This window comes from Vanessa tameamea, chromosome 18 (genome assembly GCF_037043105.1).
Source record: "Vanessa tameamea isolate UH-Manoa-2023 chromosome 18, ilVanTame1 primary haplotype, whole genome shotgun sequence".
NCBI lineage: Eukaryota > Metazoa > Arthropoda > Insecta > Lepidoptera > Nymphalidae > Vanessa > Vanessa tameamea.
In genome coordinates, this window is record NC_087326.1 from 11,663,257 (window position 1) to 11,681,315 (window position 18,059).

Genomic DNA, 18,059 nt, shown 5'->3' on the forward strand with positions numbered 1-18,059 from the left:
ATGTGTTTTTTGAGACTGTATGTATTTTTTTAATAAATCAATGAATTTGTGAAAAACTGTGTTTTAATTGTGAATAAAATACCTTTATATCTTGGTCACTACACTTTCTCATATGGGCGCCCACTGCTGGGAACCTTACGTCTAAATAAACGAAGGCACTCTGAGCAAGTCAATATTCGCATAAGATTTATAATTGCAGATGTTAAGTTAGTAAAGGCCGCAAAAACATTTGAATACAACAAACCCTTTTAGTACTGCCACTTTGGCGTACATAATGCCTATTTGAATTATATATATAAAATGTGTATTTCAATTATTGTTTTGGCTTTGGTAACTCATTCACTGAAACAGGCAGTTATTTTGATATCACAGACGGATACCGGTACTATATAAACTTTATTACGTTAAGTGGGTTTAATAAGGCTTACTTAAATTTTCGAGTAAATGTTAAAACAAAATATCGCAACGTCTTACTGTCGGAGCGCTGTCGCCGGGAAATCCTCATGTGACCCGATGCTGTCTCCACTTCGAGCACAAGCACTGGAGAGCTTAATAGGAATATCAGTAATTCGTAATTATTTTGAAGCGTTATTACGAGCATTACGGTCTTTATCAAGATTGAAGAGTAAGTACCTTATTGCGTTTAGAATGTCTGAAACCAATTTTAATCTTCGGCCAGTCGAAGTCACTATTACTTCTATTGAGTCATTGCCCTTTTTATACCTATTTTTAAGGAAACCTGCGCTTGTCGGACGCGGGTCCGCCTCGTGTATACGTATACACCGAGTCGCGACGGAGCCGCGCGCAGTATTCAGGTCTAACCCTTCTTTTATGAGAAGAACCATTTACTTTGCAGCGGTCTTGGTGCTGCGGCAGCGGCGGTTATGGAGCGGAAATAAACATTTACTTTTTCTTTAGATATAAAAATTTATTCATCTTTTAAAATGCACGTTCTGAAATATTTACAATAGAATTCGTATCGAGTCCGCGAGGCGCGTTTCAGTCGAGCGCCAGCACCGAGGCGGCGCCGAAGGGCGAGCGATACACCACGCGCAGCTCGCGGAACAGGCTGGCGGGCGGCGCCACGTTGGCGAGGTACACGCGGCCCAGCGCCGGCGGCAGCGCGGCCGGCAGCCCCGCCAGCAGCGACGCGCGCGCGCACACGCCGTCCCAGCCCGCGCCCGGCGGCTCCACCGCCACCACCGCCGCGCGCGCGCCGCGCACCCACGCCAGCGCCGCCGCGTGCCGCTCCTGCGCGTCGTCCAGCAGCGGGTCGTACAGCGCCAGCAGCACCACGTCGGGCGCCGGCAGCGCCGCCGCGCTCGCGTGCACCGGCACGCCGCACAGCGCCAGCGCGCCCAGCTCGCGCCGCAGCTCCGCGCACTCGGCCTGGCCGCCCGGGCCGCCCGGCCCGCCCGCCAGCAGCACGTGCGCGCGCACGCCGTGCGCGGCCAGCACGCGCGCCGCCTCCAGCCCCGCGGCCCCGACGCGGTGCGCGCCCGCCAGCACGACGGCCACGGGCGCCTGGTGCGCGTTGCGCGCCTCGAGGCGCCGGCCGCCGCCCGCGAGGCGCAGCGCCACGTCGGCGGCGGCGCGCGCGAGCAGCGTGAACGCGCCGTCGAGCAGGCCGTAGCGGCGCATGGCGTCCCAGAAGTCTCTGCGCAGGCGCGGCGCGGCGGAGGGCACGCGGCGGCCGTCGTCGGCGCTGTACACGACGGGCCCGCGCAGCTCGTCGGGCAGGCGGATGGCGGGCAGGGCGGGCGCGGCTCCCAGCACGTTCTCGTCGTGGCGGAAGCGCGCCGCCTCGTCCGCCGCGCGCACGACGTCGGGCCGCGCCGCCGAGCGCATCTCCTCCCACAGCGCCTGCGCGTTGTCGTCGGAAAACTAAACTCGGATGATATATTTGCAACAATACTTCGACCACGACCACCCGTTGACGATATCCAAATATATAAGTCTCGATTGTTATTAAAACATAATCTATAAATTAAAACAACAAAACAATATAATTTTTAATTTTTTTTTTTTTCGCATTATTATTTTTAAGTGTCCAGTCCAGTCGTGAAAAACAATAATTACCATATGTACATAATATGTAAATTGGTAAGAAACCATAGAATACTGACTCAGTAGTTTTTCTCCCGAGGACGTGGACCACATCAGCGTTGCAGAACTATCGATAGTTTGTCTATGGAAGTAATGGTTTTTGCAATACTATCGATAGTATCGCTCGTGGGGAGATATTGACACTACAGTGACAATACTACACGTGACAACACTATCGATAGACTATCGATACTATCGCTAACACCTTAGCTATCGACAGTCTATCAATATTCTACCGATAGTGGACTATCTATATGCAAAACTAGTCTACATTATCAATCAGTGGCCGCTTCATATATTTTATATAGTGGAATGAGATTACTGAAAGGTGCGTTTATGAGCCTACTTGAATAAAAAATATTGTAATTTTGATTTTTCTTTACTTGTTTGTCGAAGAGAGCGAGGTTGCCCTCGAAGTCAAAGTCATCGTCGAGGGCGGGGTCAGCCGTATCTCCAAAACAGGCCTCATTCCGGCGTCGAGCTTTCTCATGAAAGGGACCACTCCGACCTTTAGGTGTAGAACCTGTATTACCATAACTTCCTGGAAAATGTAAGAAAAGTCTATTGTATTTCCTCTCCACAAAAGTATTGATCTGGATCTCCTTAATAGGTTACCCTGTCTCAAATCAAAGAGCAAACCAGTAACAAGCCATAAAAAGATATACATAAATACATTTTCAGATTTCTTAAGAAATATACCATCATCAATGATAGAGTCAAGTTTCCAACTAGCAACACATTCAGAAAATAACCACATTAATATGAAACTACTAATTATTACAAACACAAAAAAAAGCACAAACACTATATTACCTTTAATTCAACACTGTAACATGATGATTCAAAAGCATGTTTATGAACCTACTTGAATAAAGAATATTTTCATTTTAATTGTCTTTAAATGGAAGATTGCATGGATACTACTGCAAAGCTCTGTTTAAACATCTGTGACATTGCTGCTTAAAATCAATTAAAAACTCACCCGAATTATTGTTTTTGTTACTTCTTGTGGGCTGTATGTCTATAGGCTTGCTGCGAGTGGGCACTGGCAGGGCACCGCGGGGAGGTGCACTCTTATTACTAATATTGCTTACATTTTGCTGATTACCTACAAAGCATTATGGTTGTAGAAAACAAACTACATGCAATACTTAAATACCACTAATTAGGAAAGTTACCTGAATGCGACGGGTTGGCTTGCAAGTTTTCACAAACGGTAGCTCTTTGACCCTTTTTGTTATTTTTTGATACAGCTACTGTACTGTGTGTCTGTTCAGCTGGCTTCGATCTTGCTTCCTCAATTATTTTCAGATCTTTAATATCAGCTGCGCTATGAATAAATAAATTTTACTTTTAAATACTTTTATAAAACTAGAATAAGACTTGATAAAGGACGATGAATTACATATTACTACGACAGGTGTTATTTGTTTACAAATAGCACATATGTTATTAAATATTTCAAACTTTGAGTTATACTATGAGAACTTACTTTAAAGTTACTTGTGATTTTGGGTAAGGAAAGCCGTTTCTGAATGCTTTTGTCAGCGTGATTGTTGTACCGTCGGCTTCTAATATTGTACCCTGATAGCAGCCCAATGGGTCGCCACAGTTGACGGACACGGCGTAGCCAATCCACTTTGACATTTTTACAACTTTGTTAAAATAGTCAATTCAATATTTTAAAATATCCGTTCGTATCACATAAGCTTTATAATATTTATATGTAAATGTAATATATTTAACAAATACAAATAGGTACTAATTTTCTGTTTCTCCCGTAATTCGTAAAATAACATGTTTTTCGACAATTGTGACTACTGACAGTGACAAGCACGTGAAGGAAGCAGCAGAATGACATTTTAACCGTGAAACCGTGAATTTGTCAAACGTACTGGACCTACTTCTTTCTTTAATACATAACAATTAGTCAAAAGTCAAACAGTTTAATGCTTAATACCATAGACGTCACAGACTGAGACTTACTTTCTTGATTTAACAATAAGTTATGGTATATCTATTAGCTTAACTATTTGACTTAGTTTACTACAATTAAGGTTATAGTAATTAAAAAGTACGGCGAATTGTACGAATCGCGAGCCACTGACACTTGAGGAGAACGAACTAGGTTCATAAACAGCTCGAAGACGAGTTTCAGACGATAATATAATCAGCCTGTGTCATTCCATTGCTGGACGTAGGCCGATAATATAATACACAATTCTTAAATATGCCGTTTGCGGTCTTTCTCATTCGCAAGGGTGTTATTAATAATTTGATGCTCTATATTACAATATGAACAAAAGAACGAAATGATTTACGTTGCTAACGGATGCGTAAGACAAACGCTCAAATAGAGTTCATAAATCGGAAAAAGAAGCATAGAAAACCCACAAAGCAGGTACAGAAGTTTACTAAACTTTAAAAGAACCTTAAATAGAAAACGGATATAAAAAAATTGAAGGTTGTATTACAACCGTTGTATACAAAGTACATTAACTGAAAAAATGGTAATTTAATTGGTTAACAAAATGAATGGAATACGATAAACGTAATATAAATTTGAAAATCTAAAAAAAAAAATGGTAATAATACTTATAAATGGTAAACAATGGTAGCTTATAGCCTTGAAACATTTATGTCAGAAGTGGCGTTGAGGAATTAATTCGAAAAATCAACCTCAACCAAGCACAAGCTAATTATATACATTTTTATGAATCCTGTTTTATATATTATTTTGTTTTATCTATCAATGTTTTGTTTCATGGTTTTTATAGTTCTATTTTATCTATACCTTCGTCATTTCTGTCTAATGCTGTGTTGCAGAACTATCGATAGTTGACCTCGAAAACTATTTAGGATATCGATAGTACTATCGATAGTATCGTTTTGACCAATACTATCGATACTATACTATTGATACTATCGATAGTATCGATAGTTTTGGACTATCGAGAGTCAGTGAATTAATTTTGAGAAAAGGATAATGACGAAGTCAAAGCTCTCTTTAATGTTTCTTGAATCGAGGCCCTGATTTATCACTGAATATTGTTATTTTTTTGAAAAGCGTCTTTCAACATCGACGGTCGTATGTATAATGTAAATTTTACACTTCACACACAATTTTTAAGCTCGAGGGTATTCTTTAATGTTTTTTCATAAATCGAAAAAAAAGTACTAACTGTATTTATTCTTATAGTCCTTACTGGCGCAAATTTAATTAAACTTATTAAATTATATTGTCGTTACCTGGCATACGAAATAATTTATCTTGGACAGTAATACTATCGGAAAAATACTGGCTATTGATAGTACAAAACTATCGATACCATCGGTAGTATCGATAGTTTAGTTTAAAAGTAATGGTTTTTGCAATACTATAGTATTGGTCATAGAGAGCTACCGATACTATCGATAGTATTGACACGGGACAATACTCTCGATACTATCGCTAACACCTTAACTATCGATATGCAACACTAGTCTAATGTCAGCTTAAGAGATTTAACAGTGTCAGCCTTGAGAAGTCTGTCAATTTGTCAAATGCACCTTACGTCAGATTCTCAATGTTTTTGTATGTGGTCCGGTCGTTTTTGTTGTGAATTACGTTTGATAAAATATTTTTACTTTACAAAAAGTAAAAATATGTGACTTAAATTAATATGTATTTACCAAACAAGAGTAATAATATAAAAATGGTAATATTTTATGATATTTTTAAATACGAGTTGTGTTATTCATTTCATGCTATAGTAGATTGTAATCTTTCGTTCAATTATAATTTTTAATTTTAATAATAATTTGCTTGGCAATGATGTCATTTCTCGACGCACACCCGAAGGTTTTTTTTTTTGTATTTAAGATAAGGATTGTAAAATTATTTATTTCCATAGATATGTCTCGGTCATTATTATTTTCGGTCACAATTACATACTTTGAATCAATTTGGTTTCGATGAATTTCTGGACTCAAATTAAAAACATATTTTTATATTATGTAGAACATGAAATAAAAATATATCATGTAATACAGTGCGGCATTTCGCACGAGGTCAAAAGCTCCCGAGTTAAATTATGTACCGCAATCGATTTAAAGACCGCAAAGGTTTTGTTTTTATAAAATATTCAATGATAGGTGTATAAAATTTAAGAATCTCGAATATACAGGTAAGTCAAAAATATGACAGCACGTTACACGCTTCGCCTAGAGCACTTAGTCTTATAGGAAGATTTAACCTACATCTGTTATCTTAACAACTCAGTCATCATTCTATAAGTAGTATCTATTTCGTTTAGTTGCTTGAACTCTAAACAATTGCGACAAATATTATCTCGTATCATAAATAGTTGGTTCCAATACATATTTTTGTTGCGAGTACAATCAGCGATCACTAGACTATCTTCGATATTCAAAACTATACACAAAAACATTACTTATGTGGGTTATGTTGTAATATCAAACGCACATTGACTGTTGCTGTGCTGAAAACAACTTTAGTTTAATTTAATCGTCGCAAAGTGTTAATCCTTACACGAACGTGAATAAATATAGTCTTTTACACTTTGCAATTAGTACCCACGTGCATTGTAGAAATTCACATATTAAAAAATATTTAAAAAAGAAAAGACTTGATGTTCGATGAATTAGCGCAATACGGACGGAGCTTTCGGTTAGCAAATGTTTATAACTCATTATTTAAAAAATAGCACCAGATTAAATTCTTAGAAAACCCGTGCCGAGTCGGAACATCTAGTAATAAATAAAAATAAAATACTGTCCTGTGTAGAAATATTCGTTAGGAGCGGGGATTTTACAGATTATCGTTTAATTCGTTATACTAACCTTACCAACCCGGTTTTGCACGGGTATAATAATAATAATAAATATAACCTATAAATCCTAATACATATAACTGTTGGTTCACACGGTGCGTGCCAGTAAAACTTTCAGCTAATTTACCCAAAACCTTTTAATGAATCAGTTCGATGTTTATCGCATTCGGACAAACAGACAGAAGCGGCGGGGGAGTTTCCAGTAATGTTCCACTGTAGGAATCAAATTATCTTCCATTCGAGCTAAAATCTGTTTCGATATTTTGTCAGATAATATGGAATGCAAATAAAAATATTATAAATTTGAAAACTATGTTACGTGATGTCACAGCACAGGCACGGGCAGGTGGTAAAGGAGAACGTATTCGAAGATGGCGTGGTACCACTTCGCTGGGTGGCGGTGGCTGCCGTCGTCACGTCGCTGTCGTTGGTGGTGGCGGCGCTGGTAGACCGTCGCCTACCCGAACCTCTCGACCGCTCCGCGCCGGCAGACCACTTCATAGCAGAGATAGCGCACGAGCATCTCGTCAACCTCACCTCTATCGGTCCGAGGGTAAAGTATAATGTTTTGAAAGACCTGACACAATCGTACCATAATTGAATTTAATAAATTACACAGACGCGTGACTGAGATTAGGTCGAATAGTACAATATTAACTGTTTACGAATAGTGCCGGCGCATATCCGCAGGTGGCAGGCAGCTATGAAAACGAAGTGTTAGCGGTGCAGATTCTGGTGGAGGCCGTGAAGAGCATCGCGGCGCAGGCGTCGCCGCACAACCGCGTCGACTACGACGTGTTCTCGGCCAGCGGCGCCTTTTCGCTCACCTTCCTCGACGGTAAGTTGTTCGACACAGGACTCGTGGGCTCAGCTGTGTTTTCTTCCGCTGTTGTTTTGCAAATCAAACACTAAACGGACATAAAATGGTGTATTGTAATGTGTTGCAAGAAAACCAAAACACCGATTTGTGGAAGTGCTTATTTTAGATTGTCCTGAAATTCTTGCTTGTGTTCGGGAAACCCTATGAGCTACACAATAGTGTAACGTACGACGTGACGTGACGTGTGTTATTTGAAAACAAAGCCATCTGTCTGCGGATGACGAGACTAACTCGTATTTATTTACATATTTATTTGATATTTTTTCAAATGTCCAATGAAAGTATTGTTAATTCGATTCAACCATACGGCAAGGCATCTCTAGTGGTAGAATTGACTATAGACTTATTTTCCCCAATAAAGTTATTATTACTGAGGGAACTTTCGACCTCCTGACTGATGGGTTGGCTTAAGTTTACGGTGGAAGTGGTATAGAGAAATCTCCTTTCAAAGCCTTGTTGGAAAAGGCAATTTCATAGGGAATACGTGTAAAATTGTGTAAAGCGGGAACGGTTCCGACATGTTGTCGTCAAAATCTGACGACAACCTTTTATGCACGATGTTTTTGTTGTATTGTCTGCTCTTGTTGGTAGGGTTTTGTGAAAGTCCGTCTGGGCAGGTACCATATCAATATTTCCGGTACGAGATTTTATGTTCCGGTATGAAGGGCGAATGCGCCAGTGGTAAACTTGGTTGAAAGGTTGAAAGTGCAATGTTGATACGACGAATGAGAAATATTTCTCACAGTACCGATATCAGTGGCCAGTGGCGACAACATACCATCAGGTGGCTCATCTGCACGATCGCCTAATATGACATTAAAAAAAACTATTTTTTATTTTTCAAACTACTACTTATCGAATAGTAAAGTTTATCTCCAACCGTTTCTAGATTTATATTAATAAGATAGATGAAAGACGTAAGCAAACATTTCTACATAAGAAACTCCGTAACCGAGAAACGCACGAAACGCATCATTCGAAAGTGAACAGCGACATGGACACAGCCCTCAAGGAAAGTCACGTAGCTAAATGATATGGCGCGCAGGCATGAGCAACGTGTACCGCGACGTGCAGAGCGTGGCGGTGCGCGCGCGCGCCGCCGGCGGCCGCTCGCCGCGCGCGCGCACCGCGCTGCTGCTCAACTGCCACTTCGACACCGTGCCCGACAGCCCCGGTGAGTGCGCGCCACACGCTCCCACACTTCACACGCTCCACACGCTCCACACGCTCCGCACACTCCACTCACTCCACTCACTCCACTCACTCCACTCACTCCACTCACTCCACGATGAGAAAAGAGGATTTTGTACGCCGGCCAAACCAACCTTGAAGGAAAACTTATCCGGCGGTGTGCCAGTTTCCGTTGCGATCGGCTGCCGTGGGCGATACCGGCCGGGGGGCCACGATAGCTATCATATCATTAAACAGCTAGTTGTTACAGTTCAGTATCGTAGTCGAACTCGTAAACGAAAAGTGAGTCACAATTGAGAGCTCATAATTAGAGATACGATCTTGTTGTACTCAATATCTTGAGAAATTTGAGATTATGTGGGGTTATTAAATATTAATGAGCATTACCCTCGTTGAACTTAAAACAAAATAAAATAGTATTTATAAATTTGGGTTTTGATCATTGAAGGTGTCCACGCTAACAGTGACCCACCTCCAAGAACGTCATAAAAAATGTTCAGCTTATTAACGGAAAGGAAGGACGTTGACGTGGCCCGTAAACTTTGCGAGTGTTAAATAAAACCGCAAATTGAATGTGAACCGATAATCGACGGCAAATTAAATAGTCAGGTTTTTGCACAAATAAAACTTTGTATTGATTCTTATGAAATATTTTTTTCGACTTTCGTTAATTGCATTATTTTGTTGAGCAACGAACGTTGGTCACCCTAAATTGGAATACACAGTTTCATTTGTGTGATGTAAGGAATGGTTACTATTTCTTACGGAGCCAATTATTATGGGCGGTGGTGACTACATACTAGTTGATCCATTTGTCAGCCCGCCTACCTATGAAATAGATACAGTGGTATAAAGTTAAACTACCGAGAAGAAACGCCTATGGAAACACCGTCTTTATTACCCGTTATACCATACATCATCATTCAGGATCGTGTTTATGTTCATTCCTGCATGAAAAGCAACATATCACTTGACATTCGGTCCGTCGGTTTCCGCGCAGCTGTTTATATAATACAACATACAATAGACAGAGCAGTCATAAAATGAGGCGAGCGAGTCGTCCGCTTAACTGAATAATTGTTTGAGCGAACGCCGCGCCGTTGTCAAGGTGGACGAAATTTAATCACTGTAAATAAAAATGCTTCCCAATACGAATAAGTATCTACTTTACACAATTACATTTTAAATCCACTAGTTGAGAGAACTATGTCATAAACATGTTAAAGGTAAACGACTAATTAAAAATTGTGCGTCTAATTACACTATTTTTTCCTTTTCGCATTTACGATTGGTAATGAAATACTAATCGTGAAACCGAGCCGCTTGTCGATTGCAGTCACGAAACATGTGGAAAATATTTTTCTTCATTATCAGAAGTCGCGAATGTAAACCCTTATCCGCATAACATGTAATGCCTTAAAATCATCGGTATGGAATAATTAGTATCCTTTAAGAAATTAAAAACGATAACCTTTATAAAGTTCATCACTGACTGCTAATTGAAAAAATGGTTCATGTTGCAACTTGCAAGCACTCAAATGGCCAACTTTCAGCGGAGACGCTTCCCCGGCGCCGCGAAGTCCTCGTCCAATGTGATCACAAGTCAATTGTTCGTTATTTAGATCACGTGTATCACTATAACGCGTACTAATGTGAGAGATATACGCGCGTGCTTTTATCAAATATATTTCTATCATAAGGAGGTCAGTTTTGCTTCATTTCTGGACTTACAAAGAACTAGCAATACAATTCATGTTCACTGCATTCCAAACCGCATTGGAACAGCGCGGTGAAACATGCTCCTAATTATTCTTCCCAAAATAATACTGAAGTATTCAATTATGTAATTAACTAGCAATACTTATCGACAGCGAATTACTTCAATTCATACTCTCGAGTGAGCGGGTACTTAATTTAGACAACCTACCATTGTTACTAAATAGTGAAGCGTAGTGTAGAGTCAGGGCGGATAAATTCAAATTAGTACAGTCACTGTTGCCCATAAGCAGCGGTTGCTCCAGGTGGCTCGTTGTGCGCACACCAAAATACATGAAAATTGAAAGCAAATAATAATTTAGTCAGGCACTTGCTTAAATATTACACACGTACGACTACAATGGCTAAAGTCTTGAGAGTTCATTTCTAAATAAAGTGATTAGGGGGGGGGGGATACCCTTATAAAGAACAGCCAGTGCTGTTTATAACTCAACTAAGTTCATTATCAACGAGGAATTAAATCCAAGACAAGGTAAAAGACAGTCGAAAGATTGGATGTCAACATGTACACTACTAAGAACTAGTAAGTGAGAGGATAGTTCGTTGAAGGTCATATATATTTAGTTTTGCAAATAATATAATAATTATAACCTTTGCACGATTAATTACTTCTTATCCAAAATAATATACAGGGGGTATATACTGATATATGACATTTTAAAGTTCGAAGTTCTTTTGGAGCTATTTAAAAGTAATTTAAAGATAAAACATATTTTAGACTCATAACCGAAAGGTATGCGCCGTCCAAAAAGACCTCTACCGAGACCCGAGGGAGGAAAGGATGAATTGTAGCGTTTATATTTGTTTAATGATAAAGACGATGACTTTCATCTTCGTTATGAAGTATTCAGAGTCGGTTAAAGGTCTGGAGGCCCTTGGCCACTAAGGAGTAGAGACCCTAATAATTGTATTATTAGTAATTTATAATATTTTAATTTCAATCAGTAAGCTATAATTTAGTTACTTGTATCGGTAAGTTTTAAAACAGTAATTAGTAAGATTATTATAATTATGCCCTAGTAGGTATAATATGCCCCGTAAAATAACTACGATCTGTAGGTATTTCATTACTTTCCTTATTATTCTATCTACGTAGTTTCTCGTATAGAAGATAATAAAGGGTATGTTCTTTCTTAATTCCTTTAAACCGAATAACCTTACTAAGGTATGATGTCTTCCTTGTAAAATCCGCTGTATACTTGTGACTAAAAAATAGATTCATAAAAGTCATTAAAAAATTGACGTTTTAATAAAGTATAAGAAGTTTTTAATCTTTTTTCAATTTTTTTTCCGGTAAATGTCTATATCAATATGTAAATATGTTTTCTAAATGGTTTAAGTATTTAATTTACCTTTGAGGTACTTACATAATACCAAAGGAACAGTTTAACTGCAACCAAAAAACGAAATATACGTAAATTACAATACGAGTACTGTAGCATCAAACTGTTATCAAAACTGATCGCGTAAGGCCTACTTATCTATGATTCTATATTCCTGGATCTACTGAAGAAACTAACTAGTCGCATGTGAGCTATAAAAAAAAATAGTACTTAATCTTTTAAAATAATAATCTGTTAAGTTTCTTGGCTTGTCTTCGCGATATTATATATATTAAATATAGTAATTAAATATTGTTTTTATTATTAAATATAGTTTTTATTATTAAATTTAAGTATTAAATATAGTAATTAAATATTGATAGTATTAAATATTGTTTTGAATGGATATATCAATTTTTAAATAGAAAATTAAATTTAAATTATATAAATAATATTGAAATTTAATTAAATATAAGTAAAAAATACAGAATGATTCGTGTGAAGCCGCAGCGCGTAGCCAGTTGCAAATAATTAAGATATATTTTTCTAAAGTATTCCAATGAGCGAAAAACTACTCCACTGGGAGTTAAACTACAAACAAAAAACACACTGCATGCAGTTCAAGAAATATTCTGGTGTTGATGAGCATCCGACGTAAGATATTTAAAGTGGCTTTCCGCGCGGCGCAGGCGCGAGCGACGACGGCGCGGGCTGCGCGGTGGCGCTGGAGACGCTGCGCGCGCTCGTGGCGGCGCCGCGCCCGCTGCGCCACGACGTCATCGTGCTGCTCAACGGCGCCGAGGAGAACATCCTGCAGGCCTCGCACGCCTTCGTCACCCAGCACCCGTGAGCGCCGCCCCCTCTCTCTGCAGCCGACGTTGTCCGCCATAGTAACGACGCGTGTGTTCGTAAACAGCTGGGCGAAATCTGTGCGCGCCTTCATCAACATCGAGGCGTGCGGCGCGGGCGGCCGCGAGGTGCTGTTCCAGGCCGGCCCGCACGACCCCTGGATCATGGAGGTGATACTTCGGTTGGCTTCGGGCTCCAGCTTTGGGATCCTACGCGAGTAAAAATGTCGAGTCGTGACGCTCGCCCGGTCCGCAGGTGTACGCGGGCGCGGTGCCGCACCCTTTCGCCTCGTCGCTGGCGCAGGAGCTGTTCGAGAGCGGGCTCATCCCGGCAGACACGGACTTCCGCATCTTCCGCGACTACGGTGACCTGTCGGGCGTCGACCTCGCGTGGAGCAGCAACGGCTACGTGTACCACACGCGCCTCGACACCGCCTCGCGCGTGCCGCCCGCCGCGCTCCAGCGCACCGGCGACAACGTGCTGGCGCTGACGCTCGGTGAGTGAGGCGGGGAAGCGACTCGGCGCGCGAAGGCCGGTCTGACGGTGCCCGTGGGCTCGCAGGTCTGCTGAGCAACGAGCGACTCGAGCTCGCCACGGAACGAGAGCGACAGCCGGTGTTCTTCGACGTGGTCGGCGCATTCGTGATCGCCGCCCGCGCGCCCGCCGCCGCGCTGGCCGTCGTCGTCACGCTGGCGACGCTCGCGCTGTCCCTGCACCTGTCGGCCGACGACGCCGCTAGACAGCGTAGGTCCATCCTCATCGCGTCCTCGGGGCTGCCGTCGCCCACAGCCTAAAAGCGTCCCACCGGCCGCAGTGTACATGTCGCGGCGCGCGTGGTGGCGCGTGGTGCTGCGCGCGGCGCGCGGCGTGGCGCTGGCGCAGCTGGCGGGCGTGGCGGCGGCGCTGCTGCCGGCGCTGCTGATGCACGCGGCCGGCGCGCGCCTCGCCTTCTACGCGTCGCCCGGCCTGCTCGTGCCGCTGTACGCGCTGCCGGCGCTGTGCGGCGCGTGGGCGGACGCGCGCTACGCGTGGCGCGCCTCGGCCCCGGTGCGCGGCTGGTGGGAGTGGCGCGCGTGGCGAGACGCGCTGGCGCTGTGGGCCGGCGTGGTGCTGACGGCGGGCGCCCTGGTGGGCCTGCGCTCGGCCTTCCTGCCACTGCTGTGGACGCTTCCGGCGCTGGCGGCGCTGCCCCGCTGCTCGCCCGCGGCCGGTGCGGCGCTGCACGCGGCGCTGTCTGCGCTGCCGGCGCTGCAGTCCGCGTACCTGGCGCTGGGCTCGGTGGACATGTTCGTGCCCATCATGGGCCGCGCCGGCACCGCACCTCTTCCCGCCGACGTCAGTGTGTGCCCCATACGCCTCGGATCGATTCCGAAACGGCATATGATACGGGGCTGTCGTTTCGCAGGTGATGATGTCGCTGGTCGTGTCGTCGCTCACGCTCACGACGTTCAGCTGGATGCTGCCGCTGGTGGCGGCCGCGCGCAGGCCTGCCCCGCTGGTATTCACATATTATCTCGTTTTTGTTTTGTATTCTTAATTTATACTCTACTCGATACCTTTTGTTGTGCACGACAAAGAGAAAAAAAAATCAAAACATGAATACAGCCTAAATGAAAGTGGCATACAATTTTGGCGAGCTTATCGCTACGTAGCGATCTCACCCGGGCAGCCGACGGTGTAGGCGGTAACTTACGGGGCATAAGGTAGGTGGTGTTTTAATATAAATACGGTAACGTTATTATGAGTATTCGTGTATTTTTCATTTAGTTTGACGTCTAAAGATGGTGTGATATTCCACAAAACAAACTCGGACACAGTCAAGCCGCGGATACATTTACGTGTAACGGCCTTATTCGTTCGACTCCTTTTTAGTCGATTATTGAGATCAAATCGGTGCGGGATGAGGCACGAAGGTCGTGAGTCGCGTACACCTCGTAACGAGTCAAAACCGACGTCCAGATATACGCGGGCGCGCTGGTGTCCGCGCTGACGGTCGCGCTGGTGCTGCTGACGCCGCTGGGCGCTGCCTACAGCGCCGAGCGCCCGCAGCGCGTCATGCTGTTCCACACGCGCCGCACGCTGCACGCGCCGGAGCCCGTCGTGGAGGACTTCTACTGGCTGCCCGAGCTGGACGTCAACACGCCGCACTCGCTGGACGCGCACGGTGAGCACCCGCCCCGCCCCGCCCCGCGTGCGGCGCCCGCCCCTCCCCGCTGACCCGACTCGTGCGCAGTGGGCGGCATGCGGGAGGCGCGCGCGAGCTCGGCCGACGAGTGCGCGCGCTGGCTGTACTGCGGCGCGCCCTACTTCCTGCCCGTGCTGTCGCTGGTGTCGCGCGGCCACCGCCTGCCGGCGCCCGGGCCGCCGCTGGCCGAGCTGCGCGTGCGCGCCGAGCTGCTGCCGCACGAGAGCCCCGACGCGCGCACGCTGTCGCTCGAGCTGGAGGGCCCGAGCCACGTGGTGGTGATCCTGTCGCCGGCGGCCGGCGCGCAGGTGCCGTGGTGCTCGGAGCTGGAGGGCGCGCCGCAGCCGGGCCCGCGCTGGGGCGCGCGCCTCACGTACTTCATCGCGCTGCACCACGCGCGCCGGCCGCGGCCGTGGCGCCTGCGCTGCACCGTGCGGCGCGCGGAGGGCGCGGGGCGCGCGGGGGGCGCGTGGCTGCAGGTGTCGGCGGCGGGGCACGCCATGTTCGGCGCGGGGCAGCGCCACGAGCGGCACGCGCGGCTGCTGGCGGCGCTGCCGGCGTCCGTGGCGGCCACGGGCTGGGGCGTGGACCTGCACCTGCTGGAACTCTAGCGCGCGCGGGTCTGCCTTTCGTCTCCGTCGTTAGCGATGACCGTCCAGCGTGACACAGACGGTTCGGCCGTCGCCCCCTCATACAGACGTATATGATTGACTGCGCCTCGTCGTTTGTAACGACGTCCTCATCGCTGCAGCCCGCTGCGGAGTCCGCAGTCGGCCGGCGTAGCGACCCGCTCGTGGGTTCGTCGTTATGTTTATTTGATTAATATAAAATGTGTGCAATAATTTTAATCGGAACTAAGAGTATCAGACCAAACATTCGATGCTAAAGTATCTACTTATAGAGTTTTAGATTTAAAACCAAATAAACGCTTGTGTTTTTATAAATTCCTTTACCTCAGATGTCTAGGGCTGTGAATCGAATATAGCAATAGTAAGACTATGGCACGACTGGCTGTTATCATTCGTAAACGGAAACTAAAGATAAGTAATTGGATGGAAACCAACGGTGTCTTAGGATTATTTTAGTAAAATTATCGCGTAGCAGCCCCAGCGAGTAGCGACTGCGACTTGACAACACTGCGTTATTTGGCTACGAGGAAGATATTCAAATGTTCAATGAATTAGTTAAGGCACTCGAGAAAATAGACACGAGAACAAATGCACACACTAGCTAGTAGCGGATGCGTCACGCGGGGGGCCGGCGCGTCGGTGGCGGACGTGCTTGTAGTCTTATGGGTTTAGGGTTGATTGTGTTTACCTGTTTGGTATTATTTAATTCCTCGGAGATGTTGACTTGATTTTATGCTACTTTTGTAAATAAAGTTTAGTTATAATTGATTTGGTATTTATTTTTACAATACAGTTTTATCTTATTGTTTAAAATATAATGTATTTTTTTTGTTTAAATATATTCCCACAGCAAAAATAGGTTAAACTTACTGATAATGATAATTTATAATATCAGGCCATCAGTCTAAGTGGCAAGATAAGAAAGTAGAAATAAAGAACTGAGTTCGGCGACTAGCGATACGAGTGGTGTAAGAAACTGGCCCGTCGTCCTATAAACAATTTATAATGCATTTATGCATGCCGCCCGGTCGGGTATGTGGGTCTCCCCGGGGCCGCGGCCCGAGTGCCCCGTCCCGAATACATGAACGCCTTCCTCCTCTGCCTCCGTCCCGTAATGTGGCTGACTCCCCCGAGTCCGCCCTGAGGGCGGGCGTCAAATGCTGACGCCCTGCGGCGGTGTATAACCACACCTCGAATGTTCTTAATGAGAACCTTCCCCTCCCCCCTCTTGCCGACGAGGCCGCTCACAAAGTCCACTCTGCTGACCAGAGAAGTACCAGGAGCGACCCCGTGGCAAATAACATTGCCACATTGTACATGGTTTTCTGGTTTTCATTCCTTTCTTCCTCAAAAATTATATAGGAGTACTTTTTTTGTATCAAAACATTCTAGAGAAGACAATGCTGCTCGTTTATGTAATGCTTACAGAAATAACTTACAACTCATTTTTATAGGTGATACAGCGTTAGATTTATATTGAAATATGAACATTTAAAAAAAATAATTTTTAAGAAACAATTTGTCAAATATCAGTAATGTTTATTTAGCTTTTTTTTTCTTTCTATTAAAAAGAGACTAAACTTTGGTACAGTATTTTTTGTTTGAGTACCTAATTCATAAATATTTGGCTCATAATCGCTTTCAAAAATGTTCTGAAAACGGCTAATCAGGCATAAAGGGTCTATACAAATATTCGACTGCGATGATAAAAATTCGTTGGATTGTAAATTTAAAACATCTTGTTTAGCCGCTTATCTATTTAAATAACTTTTTTTGTTTACATTTTGATTTATATATTTTATTAGACAAATAATAAACTGTAGTGTATTATTATTAGAGATGGGCCGAATGTGAATTGTACTGAATACGAAATTCGGTGAAAATAAAAAAACGGCTGAATTTCAGTTCAATTTCGCCACGCTTAATTATTGGTATCGGGCATAAGCAGACGAAAATGATAATTAACACTTGAAATAGCAAAATTAATGGTCCCTGCCACATGACAATTGAATTATACGCTTGATTTTATAAAAAACAAAGTGCGTGCTTGATTGAGAAGTTACAACTATTTTCCAACAATAATATTTAATAGCATCTTTAATTTTTATTAACAGAGTTAATGAAACAGTCGAATGAAATCACAAAGTTGAATGAAATTCATTAATTTGTAAATAGTTATTACATCATTTCAATGAAATTTTAATTCTAAAACATAAATATCTGCACCACTTCAAGGCAAAAATTGGCCTATTTATTTGACTTTTGTGCAATTTGTGTTTTGTGGGGTAT

The 18,059-nt window shown here is 43.8% G+C and overlaps 2 protein-coding genes across 2 annotated transcripts; one reads left to right on the forward strand and one right to left on the reverse strand.

Annotated features, from left to right (window-relative positions):
* Window positions 1-924: 924 nt before the first annotated feature.
* Window positions 925-3,966, reverse strand: LOC113398987 (enhancer of mRNA-decapping protein 3). The gene is made up of 5 exons (XM_064217745.1): window positions 3,599-3,966; window positions 3,285-3,436; window positions 3,089-3,214; window positions 2,490-2,647; window positions 925-1,863 (listed from the first exon to the last, which is right to left on the reverse strand). Exons 1-5 carry the CDS (start codon window positions 3,751-3,753, stop codon window positions 1,000-1,002), a joined length of 1,455 nt encoding a protein of 484 aa, XP_064073815.1. The 5' UTR covers window positions 3,754-3,966; the 3' UTR covers window positions 925-999.
* A 1,664-nt stretch (window positions 3,967-5,630) lies between these two features.
* LOC113398286 (endoplasmic reticulum metallopeptidase 1-like) lies at window positions 5,631-16,536 on the forward strand. The gene is made up of 12 exons (XM_064217733.1): window positions 5,631-5,804; window positions 7,270-7,491; window positions 7,629-7,776; window positions 8,864-8,992; window positions 12,797-12,953; window positions 13,024-13,126; window positions 13,212-13,452; window positions 13,518-13,700; window positions 13,771-14,291; window positions 14,362-14,454; window positions 14,916-15,120; window positions 15,190-16,536. Exons 1-12 carry the CDS (start codon window positions 5,769-5,771, stop codon window positions 15,750-15,752), a joined length of 2,601 nt encoding a protein of 866 aa, XP_064073803.1. The 5' UTR covers window positions 5,631-5,768; the 3' UTR covers window positions 15,753-16,536.
* Window positions 16,537-18,059: the final 1,523 nt, after the last annotated feature.

What these genes read in the sequence shown, in the direction of transcription:
- LOC113398987 (XM_064217745.1), bottom strand. Translation starts at nt 3,753, where the DNA reads ATGTCAAAGTGGATTGGCTACGCCGTGTCCGTCAACTGTGGCGACCCA. An exon ending in AAATCACAAGTAACTTTAAA is followed by an intron (nt 3,437 to 3,598) that starts GTAAGTTCTCAT and finishes ATTTATTCATAG; the next exon opens with CGCAGCTGATATTAAAGATC. An exon ending in TCGCTCTCTTCGACAAACAA is followed by an intron (nt 1,864 to 2,489) that starts GTAAAGAAAAAT and finishes GACAACGCGCAG; the next exon opens with GCGCTGTGGGAGGAGATGCG.
- LOC113398286 (XM_064217733.1), top strand. Translation starts at nt 5,769, where the DNA reads ATGTATTTACCAAACAAGAGTAATAATATAAAAATG. An exon ending in AGAGTAATAATATAAAAATG is followed by an intron (nt 5,805 to 7,269) that starts GTAATATTTTAT and finishes GTGATGTCACAG; the next exon opens with CACAGGCACGGGCAGGTGGT. An exon ending in CGACGACGCCGCTAGACAGC is followed by an intron (nt 13,701 to 13,770) that starts GTAGGTCCATCC and finishes CACCGGCCGCAG; the next exon opens with TGTACATGTCGCGGCGCGCG.